At 55.7% G+C, this 12439-nt stretch overlaps 1 protein-coding gene and 1 long non-coding RNA gene across 3 annotated transcripts; one reads left to right on the forward strand and one right to left on the reverse strand.

Moving 5' to 3' along the window:
- The first annotated feature begins 1093 nt into the window (after positions 1-1093).
- On the forward strand, positions 1094-6051 carry LOC136567915 (uncharacterized). Of its 2 annotated transcripts, XR_010785153.1 has the most exons (5): positions 1094-1646; positions 3332-3419; positions 3661-3688; positions 4491-4615; positions 5312-6051. It is a non-coding gene; the product is annotated as an uncharacterized lncRNA (long non-coding RNA). The 2 variants fall into 2 exon arrangements; XR_010785154.1 differs by lacking the exon at positions 3661-3688.
- A 1660-nt stretch (positions 6052-7711) lies between these two features.
- LOC136567801 (octapeptide-repeat protein T2-like) lies at positions 7712-8347 on the reverse strand. The gene has a single exon (XM_066567552.1). It carries the CDS (start codon positions 8345-8347, stop codon positions 7712-7714), a length of 636 nt encoding a protein of 211 aa, XP_066423649.1.
- Between the last annotated feature and the right edge of the window lie 4092 nt (positions 8348-12439).

Here is a 12439-nt window from a genome sequence, read left to right on the forward strand (position 1 = left end):
TGACAAGGATCGCTGATAAGGATCAGTAACAAGAATCACTGATAAGGATCCCGATAAGGCTCGCTGATAAGGGCTGGCCCGAGATCATAAAGCCCCACGTGATTAATTAAATCTCAGCTCCAGAGCCCGGGGCTCTTTTCCGTAACCCACAATTAATTTCTCACGGTTCCCATCCGTGACCGGAACCGGAGCGGGGCTCAAAAAAACCCCGAAAAAAAAGGGGAGCCCCAAATCGCAGGAGCGCGGGGTTAACGCCCGGCCCGGCCCCACCGGGCACGTCGGAAATTCGACACTGGGGCTGCGATCGCCTCCCTTGCGCAAGCGTTAATTGGCAGCGCGTGAGCGTTAATTGGCGGCGCTGCCTCCCGGCCGCTGACGCAGCCGCGCTTTGGGGTTAATCCGCGGGGATCGGGCCAGGAAACGCCTCCGGGAGCCGCCCGGGCTCCTCCGCGCCTTCTCCTCTCCTTCTCCTCCCTGAATCCGCGAAATGTTGGAGGTTTGGGCATCGCTCCTTGGCCCAGGCCTCCGGCTTGGACGTTTTTGGGTGAAACCACAAAAAAAAAAACCGACCCAAAACCGGTGCAAAACACCCATTTCCCACCCCTTTGTTTCCCCCTTTTCCTCCTTCTAAAATAAACGGCATCAGAGCCTCCCCTTAAAAAGAAAAAAATTAAAAATACAAAAAAAAAAAAAAAAATCCAAACCCTTCTTCCCCTCCTGCTGCTCTTCCAGAATCCCTCAAAAAAAAAAAAAAAAAAAAAAAAAAAAAAAAAAAAAAGGAAAATGGGGCCTGGTTTCCAACGCTGCAGCTGGAACGGGGCCGCGCTCGCTGCTCTTGGCAGGAAAATGGGGCAAAACCTGGCGGATTTGGGTCCCTGCTGCTCGGGGGGCGAACTGGGGGAAGGCCTGGAGCCCAAACTGCTGGGGAGGGGATGATTTTGGGATATGGATGATTTTGGGATATGGATTATTTTTGGAGGGGGATTTGGGATATGGATGATTTTTAGAGGGGGATTATTTTGGGATATGGATGATTTTGGGAGGGGGATGATTTTGGGATATGAATGATTTTTGGAGGGGGATTGGGATATGGATGATTTTGGGAGGGGGATTTGGGATATGGATGATTTTGGGAGGGGGATTTGGGATATGGATGATTTTTGGAGGGCATTTGGGATATGGATGATTTTGGAGGGGGATGATTTTGGGATATGGATGATTTTTAGAGGGGTTTTGGGATATGGATGATTTTTGGAGCGAGTGGTTTGGGATATGGATGATTTTTGGAGGGCATTTGGGATATGGATGATTTTGGAGGGGGATTGGGACATGGATGATTTTTAGAGGGGTTTTGGGACGTGGATGATTTTGGAGGGGCCTGGGGCCGGCGTGCGGCGCTGGAATGCGGCTCCCGGCGTTTCTGACACGCAGGAATTACGGCCGGCCGGACGGAAAACGGGGATTTTCCACCTCGCCCTGCCCAGCGGGGCTGGATCCCGGTGTTTGTTCTGGGAGCAGAACTGGAAACGCTCCCGGGGCCCCCAGGGGTCCCCAAACGCCCCCGGCCCCAATTCCAGGCCCCCCTTTCCCCTCCGAATTCCTTCTCTGCGCGTCACGAGAGCAGCCCCAGAGTGGCAGAAATTCAGGTTTTTCCCCTTAAAAATCCGAATTTTGGTGCTGCCTCCCCTGCCCCAGGCAGCCCACCCGAACTGGGGGGACTGGGACGGGACTGGGACGGGACTGGGAGGGGCCCTGGGGGCTCTTGGGGCTGGGGCCGGGGCTTTCTCCCCCCTCCCGAGGATTAAAGGTGGATTTGGGGCTGGGTTTTCCCTGGGGGTGTCCCTGGGAGGGGGAAAAAAGGAGAAAAATCCCATTAAGGAAATTGGAGGGATCTCAGGGATCTCAGGGATCTCAGGGATCATTTTCCCCTTCCCTGCTCCCGTTTTTTGTCATTTTCCCCTCCCCAGCCGCAGACCCGGGGCTGGGCCGGGCCTGGGAAGGGAAGAATCCCCCAAGAATCCCCCAAGAATCCCCCAAGAATCCCCCAAGAATCCCCAAGAATCCCCAAGAATCCCCCAAGAATTCCCCAAGAATCCCCCAAGAATTCCCCAAGAATCCCCAAGAATTCCCCAAGAATCCCCCAAGAATCCCCCAAGAATTCCCCAAGAATCCCCAAGAATCCCCCAAGAATTCCCCAAGAATCCCCCAAGAACCCCCCAAGAATCCCCCAAGAATCCCCCAAGAATCCCCCAAGAATCCCCAAGAATCCCCCAAGAACCCCCCAAGAATTCCCCAAGAATCCCCAAGAATTCCCCAAGAATCCCCAAGAATCCCCAAGAATCCCCCAAGAATTCCCCAAGAATTCCCCTGGGGAGCTCCCGGGGCCGTTCCAGGCCGGGGTCGGGATCGGGGCTGGGGTCCCACCCAGGAGCTCCAGCTGGAAATGATAAATCTGGGGGGAAACTCGCCCGCTTTGGGTCTTTCCAAGGATTCTTTCCAAAATCCCGGCCTGGGGGTGCAGTGAGGGCTGGGAGGGGAAAAGGCTCCGGGCTGGGGCTGGGATTGGGGATTTGGGGGTTTTGGGGTTCAGGGGATGTGAGGGGTGTCCTGCAGACCCCTGGGCTGGGATTTTTGGGGTTTTTGGGGATTTGGGGGCGGGGCCGGGCCTGGGGCAGAGCAGGGAGGGTTTTTGGGGTGGCCAATGGGGCAGGGCCGTTCCTGGGGGCGCAGGGATGCGGGGCCTGCGGTGCTTTCACCCCAAAGGGGCCCTCGGGGACAGCCCCAAAGCCTCCCCAGCCTAATCCCGGCTTTAAACCCGGCCTAAAGGCCCGGGGGCGGAGCCGGGGCGGGGATGAGAGCGGGACAGAGGCGAGGCCGGAGCGCGGCCGTTATCCACAGGGAACCCCAAAATCCCAAACCCCAAAGCCCCCAAACCCCCAAACCCCAAAGCCCCAAAACCCCAAACCCCCAAAATCCCAAAACCCCAAACTCCCAAACCCCAAAGCCCCAAAACCCCCAAACCCCAAAGCCCCCAAACCCCAAACCCCCAAAATCCCAAACTCCCAAATCCCCAAAACCCCCAAACCCCCAAAATCCCAAACCCCCAAAGCCCAAAGCCCCAAAACCCCAAACCCCCAAAATCCCAAACCCCAAACTCCCAAACCCCAAACCCCCAAACCCCAAAGCCCCAAAACCCCGGCGGCTGCAGCTCCTGCAGAGGCCCAGCCTGTGGAACCTTCTGGAATCGCTGCTCGGGAATGGTTCTGGAATTGCTTTTTGGGAATGTTTTAGGGAATCGTTTCTCAGGGATGTTTTTGGGATTGTTTTTCAGGAATGTTTTCTGGAGTTGCTTTTTTGGAGGTGTTTTCCGGATTTGTTTTTCCCGGGGAGCGCGGCTGGAACGGGAACGGCTCCTCCAGGTCATCCTGCGCTTCTTAGAATGAGTTTCTTTGGGGATTAGGGTATTTTGGATGAGGTTCTTTTGGGGTGAGGATTTTTGGGGTGAGGGTTTTTTTTGGGGGCTCCGCGTTCCCCAGGGTCTGGCAGCGCCGTTTTTCACTTGTCTCTCCAAAATCCCAAATAAACCCAAATAAACCCGAATAAACCCAAATAGACCCGAATAAACCCAAATAAACCCAAATAAACCTGTTTTTCCCGCAGTCCCCCGGACCAGCACGGTGTAATTACGGTAATTGGCTGCTGCTAATTACGCTGCTGCCTGTAATCAGGAATCAGCGCCGCTGTCACGCAAACAACGCGCGGTGACGTCACCGGGAAGGGGCGGGAGGGGCCCACGATCCCAATTTTGGGGTTTTTGGGGTTTGGTGGAGCTGGGCGAGGATGGATCCTCCCCCAAATCCCATCCCAAACACAGGATCCCATCCCAAATCTGGAATCCAGTCCCAAATCCCATCCCAAACCCGGAATCCCATCCCAAATCCCACCCAAACCTGGAATCCCATCCCAAATCTCATCCCAAACCTGGAATCCCATCCCAAATCCCATCCCAAACCCGGAATCCCATCCCAAATCCCACCCAAACCCAGGATCCCATCCCAAATCCCACCCAAACCCAGAATCCAGTCCCAAATCCCACCCAAACCCAGGATCCAGTCCCAAATCCCACCCAAACCCAGAATCCAGTCCCAAATCCCACCCAAACCCAGGGGCCTGGGGAGGCCTCATCCGTTTCCCTCCCGGGCTGGGATCTGGTGGGATTTGTCCCCAATCCCCTTTCCCTGCCTTCAGCCCCTCCTGAATTTCACCCTTTCCGCCTCCACCCCTCCCCAGACGCCCCATCCCTCGTTTTCCAGGGGATTCTCCAAACCCGGGCGTTTTTCCCTGTTTGGTTTTTTCTTCCCCCGTGAGTTTCCCTGCGCTCCCGCTGGGCCCTGGAGCTCCTCTCTGCACGGGAGCCACACAGGTTGATGTATTTTTAAATGGCTCTGATTTTATCGCCCTGCTTAATGATTTGTGCCGTTATTTATTAGGCAGAGCCGTCTCCGCGGGGACCCGGCGCATTAACGGATAAATAATGTGGCAAACAGTTCAATAGAGCCGTAAAAACACGGGATTTGGGAATGAACTGACCCCGGGCTGCTCCATGGAAAACAAGGTGCCGAAGGATCCTTGGTGGGGAAACGCCGGGGGTAAAACGCGGTGGGAGTGGGGAAATCGGGGGAAATATCCCCAAAATCCCCCTGGGGCTTTGGGATAAACTGCAGTGAAATCAGGAAATCAAGGGAAATATCCCCAAAATCCCCCTGGGGCTTTGGGATAAACTGCAGTGAAATCAGGAAATCAAGGGAAATATCCCCAAAATCCCCCTGGGGGTTGGGGATGAACTGCAGTGAAATCAGGAAATCAAGGGAAATATCCCCAAAATCCCCCTGGGGGTTGGGGATAAACCATGGTGGAAATCAGGAAATCGCGGGAAATATCCCCAAAATCCCCCTGGGGCTTTGGGATAAACTGCAGTGAAATCAGGAAATCGCGGGAAATATCCCCAAAATCCCCCTGGGGCTTTGGCACTGCCGCGCTGGGAGTTTGCTGAGTTTCTGCCAACTGCTCCAGGCGGGATTTTGATGTTTAAAAATGGGAAAATGGCCCAAAATCCTGGGGAATCCTGGGGCTGGAGGGGTTTGGGGTCAGCCCCAGCTCCCCCCTGCCTCGGCATCCCCAAATTCCCCCATCCCCAAATTTCTCCATCCCCAAAATCCAGGGGGTTCCATCGCCTCCCCCGGGCCCCTCCATCCCAATTTTTTCCCCAAAAACGGCTGGAAATGACCCAAAGCAGCGCCAACATTTCCAGCCCGGCTCGGGATGTGCCAAAACCCGGCAAAACCACCCCGAAACCGAAGAACCATCGGAGCCGAGGCCCAGTTTGGAGTTGTTCTGAATTCCTTTCTCTGTGCGCGGTCCCGGGTGGGTTTTTTGTTTTGTTTTGCGTTTTTTTGGGGTTTATTTTTTAAATTTTATTTTTTATTTCTCTTTCCCGCCGAAGCCCAGCCTGGGGAGGAAGAGGAGGGAGGGGAGGAAGGTTTGTTTGTGGATTCCCTGCCCAGCTCCGGGTTTTCCTCGCCGCCCACCCCGGAGGCTCCTCATTAATCCCCTAATTAGCGCCGGGGTCTCGAGCCGCTTCCAGAGGGGGAATCCAGCGGGAATTTCGGCCCCAGAGTTTTGGGCTTTTCCCCCATCCCGACCCCAAATCCGCGCGGGAATTCGGGGCGGTTTTGGGGTTTTTTTGGGGTTTTTTTTGGGGTCCGCCAGCGCAGCAGCGGCGCCCCAAACCCGGCGCGTCCCGCCCGTGTCGGACCCGGAGCGGAAAATTCGGGAATTCGGGGATTTTCCGCCGTCCCCTCTTTGTTCCCGCGCGCACCTGAGGGCATCCCGGCGCGTTGCCATGGCGACGGGAATGTCGCGTTGCCATGGCGACGGGAATGTCGCGTTGCCATGGCGACGGGAATGCGGCGATCCCGCGGGATGCGCGGCGGCAGCGGCGGGAGGCGCCTCCCGAGCCGATCCCATAAAAACCCGAAATGGGGAAAAATAAACGGGGAAAAAAAAAAACCACGGGATGGGAACGGCTGGGGAAGAGCTCGTATGCAAATGAGCTGCGGCTTAATTGCGGATTTTAATTGGGGGGGGGGGGCGGCGGGGAGCGGGGAGGGCACTGAGCAAAATCCCCGGTTTTGACCATTAAAAAAAAAACATTTCTAACCCCCAAAATCCCCATTTCTAACCCTAAAAAAACACCCCAAATCCCCATTTCTGACCCCGAAAATCCCCATTTGTGGGATCAGCGGGATTTGTGGGATTTGCGGGATGAGGGGGGGAAGTTGCAGGATTGGGCAGATTTGTGGGATCGGTGGGATGCGTTGGGATGCAGGGGGGGGATTTGTGGGATTCAGGGATTTATGGCATTCAGGGATTTATGGGATTGGTGGGATTGGTGGGCAGAGCCGTGAGGTGGCGGCGCAGGATTGGTCGGGAGAGGAGGTGGCAGAGCGGGATTGGCTGAGGGGCGGCGGGGCTGGGAACGGGAATGGGAACGGGAATGGGATGGGAATGGGGATGGGAATGGGAATGGGAATGGGATGGGGATGGGGATGGGAACGGGAATGGGATGGGAATGGGAATTGGATGGGATGGAAATGGGGATGGGGATGGAATAGAAATGGGGATGGGATGGGAACGGGAATGGGATGGGAATGGGATGGGAATGGGATGGAAATGGGATGGGGACGGGAATGGGATGGGAATGGGAACGGGAATGGGAATGGGATGGGAACGGGAATAGGAACGGGAATGGGATGGAAATGGGAATGGGATGGGGATGGGATGGGAATGGGAATGGGATGAAATGGGATGGGGACGGGAATGGGATGGGAATGGGAATGGGATGAAATGGGATGGGAATGGGATGGAAATGGGATGGGAATGGGATGAAATGGGATGGGGACGGGAATGGGATGAAATGTGAGGGGCGTGACCCTCATCAGCGACCCCCGTGAGTGACCCCGCAAGGGGACAGGGGCGAGGCCGCCGTGTCCTCCCCGCGCTGACCCCAACCCCAGCCCTGGGGAGCCCCAAATCCCGAGATCCCAAATCATTCCCAGAAATCCCCCTCGGCTTTGGGGTCATTCCCAGACCTCCCCGCGCATTTGGGGTCCCAGCGCCGTTTCTGCCCCAATTCTGGGCGCCCCCCCCCGCCCCGGGCAGGCCGGGGCTCGATCGGAGCCTTCATCCCGAGGCAGACAAGGCTCCCTTTGTCTGCCCCCGCCCCCCGGGCCGGGACGTTAATTACGGTAATTACGGTAATTAACACCGCGGCCGCTGCCGCCCCGCCCCCCGCGCCGGGACGCTCCGCACCCTGCGTTTGCGGCAGCTTCATCCTCCCCCTCCTCCTCCTCCTCCTCCTCCTCCTCCGCCGCCCCCCACGGCCCCGGGGGGGAACACCCCGACCCCAGCGCGGCCCCAAATCCACGGCTTGGGCTGGGCTGGGGCCTCTGGGGAGCCTCTGGGGAGATTTTGGGAGTTTTTGGGGAGTTTTTGAGGAGTTTTTTGGGAATTCTTTTGGCAGGGCTTTGAGAGCTCTTCAGAAGCTTTTTGGGATCTTTTTGGGACCTTTCTGGAAACTCTTGGAGGGTTTTTAAGGGTTTTCAGGCACTCTTTGGGATCTCTTCAGGAGCACCTTGGGAACTTTTTGGGATTATTTTTTGGCAGCCCTTGGGGAGCCTTTCAGCGCTCTCTGGGCTCTCTCTGGGCGCTCTCTGGGCTCTCTCTGGGCTCTCTTTGGGCTCTCTCTGGGCGCTCTCTGGGCTCTCTCTGGGCTCTCTCTGGGCCCTCTCTGGGCTCTCTCTGGGCGCTCTCTGGGCGCTCTCTGGGCGCTCTCTGGGCTCTCTCTGGGCTCTCTCTGGGCGCTCTCTGGGCTCTCTCTGGGCGCTCCCTGGGCTCTCTCTGGGCTCTCTCTGGGCTCTCTCTGGGCGCTCTTTGGGCTCTCTCTGGGCGCTCTCTGGGCGCTCTCTGGGCTCTCTTTGGGCTCTCTCTGGGCTCTCTCTGGGCGCTGTTTGGGCTCTCTCTGGGCGCTCTCTGGGTGCTCTCTGGGCGCTCTCTGGGCAGCCCTGGCGTGCGAGCGCTGCCCGCGCGGCTCCGGGCACGCCCTCGGTGCCGCCCCACGCCCGGCACCGCCCGAGCGCGGCTTTGGAGGCGCCGCCGCCGCTCCGGGAGCTCCTGGCCCCGGTCCCGGCCGCTCCTGGCCCCGCTCCCGCTCCTGGCCCCGCTCCCGCTCCTGGCCCCGCTCCCGGCTGCTCCTGGCCCCGGTCCTGCCCCTCTCCCTGCCCGGCATCGCCCGCGCGGCGCCCCCGGCCAGGGCAGGGCCCGGGTTTGTGTCCCGTGCCAGGAGAATTCCAGCCGGGAATGGGCCGGGAATGGCTCTGGGTTTGCGCCCCTTTGCCAGGAGATTCCCCCCCTCCACACCTTGCAAGGTTCACAATCCACAATCCCGACCCTCCCAAAAAAGGGTTTGAGGGAAAGGCTGGCCCCGGCTTGGGCGTTCTGGGGGTGTTTCCCCCCAATCTGGAGGACCCAAAAGGACCAGGAGAGGTTTCCTGGGACTTCCCAAACCCATCCTCTGCTGAATCCCAGAGCCGGGAATTTCTGGGGATATTTCTGGGATATTTGGGGCTCTCAGAAGAATCCCAAATCTGGGATTTTCCGGGATATTTGGGGCCTCAGAAGATCCCAAATCTGGGATTTTCCGGGTTATTTGGGGCTCTCAGAGGAATCCCAAACCTGGGATTTTCCGGGATATTTGGGGCTCTCAGAAGAATCCCAAACCTGGGATTTTCCGGGATATTTGGGCTCTCCAAGGTGACAGCCGGGGTGTGACCCCGCCCTGGGAGCATCTCCCCATTCCAGGCGCTTCCTGAGCCATTCCCGGCCCGGGAATTCTCAGCCCAGCCCCGCCCGGCCTGTCCGGGCAGGGCCCGCCTGAGTCACCCCAAAGCCCGGGATCCCATCCTGGAACCCCACACGGGATCGGGGCTGCTCCTGCGGGGAGCTGGGAACGGCCTGGGGCCGAGAAAAATATTAAAAAAAATAAAAATAAAACTGAAAATTGGGAAATGGGGGAAAAAAGGGAAAGGAAGGGGGAATAAAAGGGGAAACAAAAGGGAAAGAAAGGGGAAACAAAAGGGAAAGGAAGGGGGAATAAAAGGGAAAGAAAGGAATAAAAGGGGAAGAAATGGGAGAAGGGAAAGGAATGGGAAATTGAAGGGGAAGAAAGGGAAATAAGGGATAGAAATGGAAAGAAAATGGGGGAAAAACCAGGGCAAGAAAGGGGAGAGGCAAAGAGAAACCAGGAATGAAATGCAGAGCGTGAAGGGGGAGCCGGACCCGGGCAGTGCCAGGATTCCCACGGGAATTCCTGCGGGGGCACAGGGGGGAAAGGGCCCTGGGGGTGCCCCTGATCCCGGGAATCCCGGGACAATTCCAACTGTCCAATCCCGGGACAATTCCAGGAATTGTCCAATGCCGGGACAATTCCAACTGTCCAATCCCAGGACAATTCCAACTGTCCAATCCCGGGACAATTCCAGGAATTGTCCAATCCCGGGACAATTCCAACTGTCCAATCCGGACAATTCCAACTGTCCAATCCTGGGACAATTCCAACTGTCCAATCCTGGGACAATTCCAGGAATTGTCCAATCCCGGGACAATTCCAACTGTCCAATCCTGGGACAATTCCAGGAATTGTCCAATCCCGGGACAATTCCAACTGTCCAATCTGGACAATTCCAGGAATTGTTCAATCCCGGGACAATTCCAGGAATTGTTCAATCCCGGGACAATTCCAGCGGCTCGGGAGGCAGGGAGGGAGCGGGGGAGGATCCCCGGCCTTATCTCGGCATCGGTGAATCATTGCCGGGCAGGTGGATCCTGCCCACCCACCTGCAGCCTAACGGGGCCTCGGGAATGCCAGAATTCGCTGTGGGAATGCCGGAATTTACTCTGGGAATGCCGGAATTTACTCTGGGAGAATCCCAGCCTTTTCCTTGGGACTCTCGGAATTTTATTTATGTGGGAATCTCCCCTAAAATCCTCCCAGAAGAAGTCCCCGTTTTCCCCTAAGGGCCCCCTGGAGAATTCCCAGTTTTCCATTAAAATCCCCCCCAGGGAATTCCCAGTTTTCCCCTTAAATCCTCCTGGAAAATTCACGGCTTTGCCCTAAAATCCTCCCGGAGCTGCTGCCGGTCCCTGGTGGGAGAATCCCAGATCCTGGCAGGAATTGGGGCGTCCCTGCAGAATCCCAGCCCCATCCATCCCCTGCTCCATCCCAACGTTCCCAACCACCCTGAGCTCCCAAAATCCCAAATTTTGGCACTGCAGGGCCAGGATTTGGGGTGGGCAGGGGAGACAAAGCTCCCACCAGGATCCCCAAAATCCCAAAATTCCCGGCTTCCAGGATCCCCTGAGCTCCCAAAATCCCGAATTTTGGCGCTGCAGGGCCAGGATTTGGGGTGGGCAGGGGAGACAAAGCTCCCAAAATCCCAAAATTCCCGATTGCCAGGATCCCCTGAGCTCCCCAAATCCCGAATTTCGGCACTGCAGGGCCTGGATTTGGGGTGGGCAGGGGAGACAAAGCTCCCACCAGGATCCCCAAAATCCCAAAATTCCCGGCTGCCAGGATCCCCTGAGCTCCCAAAATCCCGAATTTTGGCGCTGCAGGGATTTGGGGGCCAGAGCTCCCACCAGGATCCCCCAAATCCCAGCCCTCGATCCCAAATCCCCCCCATCCTTCCCCACCCCAGCACCCCCTGGGCCCCCTCAGAGTCTCCAAACTCCTTCATTCGTTTCTTTATTTCTTTAATTATTTATTCATTATTTTTCTGGTTTTTCCTTTGGATTTGGGGATGATTTCCGGGGCGCTGCGGGGCTGGAGCAGACGGATTTACGAGCCCGGGGTTGATTTATTCCCCACAGACTCCCCCGCCCCTCTCCTGTTGAAAGGTTTAAGGTTTGCTCCCAGACAGGCTCCAAACATTCGGGAGAAACAACAAAAAAACCCAAAAAAACAAAAACAAAAAAAAAAAAAAAAAACCCAAAAAAAAAGGGATTTTTTTCCTGCCCGGAGCGCGGAGCTGTGGCTGTAATTACCCACCCCATAATCAGCGCAGCAGAGTCCTGCAGAACCTTCCAGAAATCCTGCAGAGACAGGGAAAAGCTGCTTTATAGGGACAAAAAAAAAAAAAAAACCAAACTGCTTTATAGGGGAAAAAAACCTGTTTTATAGGGGGGAAAATCCTGTTTTATTGGGGAAAAAAAGCTGCTGTATAGGGGAAAAAAAAACCTGCTCTAGAGGGGAAAAATCTTGGTGTTTTAGGGAAAAGAAACCCTGCTTTATAGGGGAAAAATCTTGGGTTTTTTAGGGAAAAAAACCCTGCTTTATAGGGAAAAAAACCCTGCTTTATAGGGACAAAACCCCCTGCTTTATAGGGAAAAAACCCTTGCTTTATAGGGAAAAGAAACCCTGCTTTATAGGGGAAAAATCTTGGGTTTTTTAGGGAAAAAATCCCCTGCTTTATAGGGAAAAAAACCCTGCTTTATAGGGGAAAAATCTTGGTTTTTTTAGGGAAAAAATCCCCTGCTTTATAGGGAAAAAAATCCTGTTTTACAGGGAAAAAATCCTGATTTTTAGGAGAAAAAAATCCTCTTTCATAGGGAAAAAAATCCTGGTTTTTTAGGGAAAATCCAGGCCTCCTTCTCCAGGGCTTTGGGAAAAGGGGGAAATTTGGGAATTTTCTGCCGTTCCGGGTGCGGAGCTGCTGCTCCCGAATCCGGGGTTTTGCTCCTGTCCCCGTTTTCCCGGGATTTGCCCCCAGAATTCCCACGGATGGGCCTGGATTGGCCAAAGGGATTTTCCTGGCGCTCCAGGAGGCCGGGATCCCAGAATTCCCAGGGATTCCCAGAATTCCCAGGGATTCCCAGAATTCCCAGGGATTCCCACAATTCCCACTTTCCCAGAATTCCCAGGGATTCCCGCTCTCCCAGGAATTCCCATAATCCACATGGATTCCCAGGGATTCCCAGAATTCCCAGGGATTTCCCTGTCCTGACCCCAAGGGCTCCCAGGGATCCCAAATCCCAAAATCACCCCGGGGGAAACTTCCTGGGATCTGCTGGGGAGAGGGAAATCCCACTGGGGACACTCTGGGGTCACTTGGGGATAATTTTGGGGGGAATTTTGGGATTGCTCTGGGATAATTTTGGGATCACTTTGGGGGAATTTTGGGATCGCTTTGGGATCACTTTGGGATAATTTTGGGGAGAATTTTGGGGGTAATTTTGGGATCGCTTTGGGATCACTTTGGGATAATTTTGGGGGTGACTTTGGCGTAATTATGGGATCGCTCTGGGATTGCTTCAGGATAATTTT

The sequence above is a fragment of the Molothrus aeneus genome, chromosome 30, assembly GCF_037042795.1.
Source record: "Molothrus aeneus isolate 106 chromosome 30, BPBGC_Maene_1.0, whole genome shotgun sequence".
Classification (NCBI taxonomy): Eukaryota; Metazoa; Chordata; class Aves; order Passeriformes; family Icteridae; genus Molothrus; species Molothrus aeneus.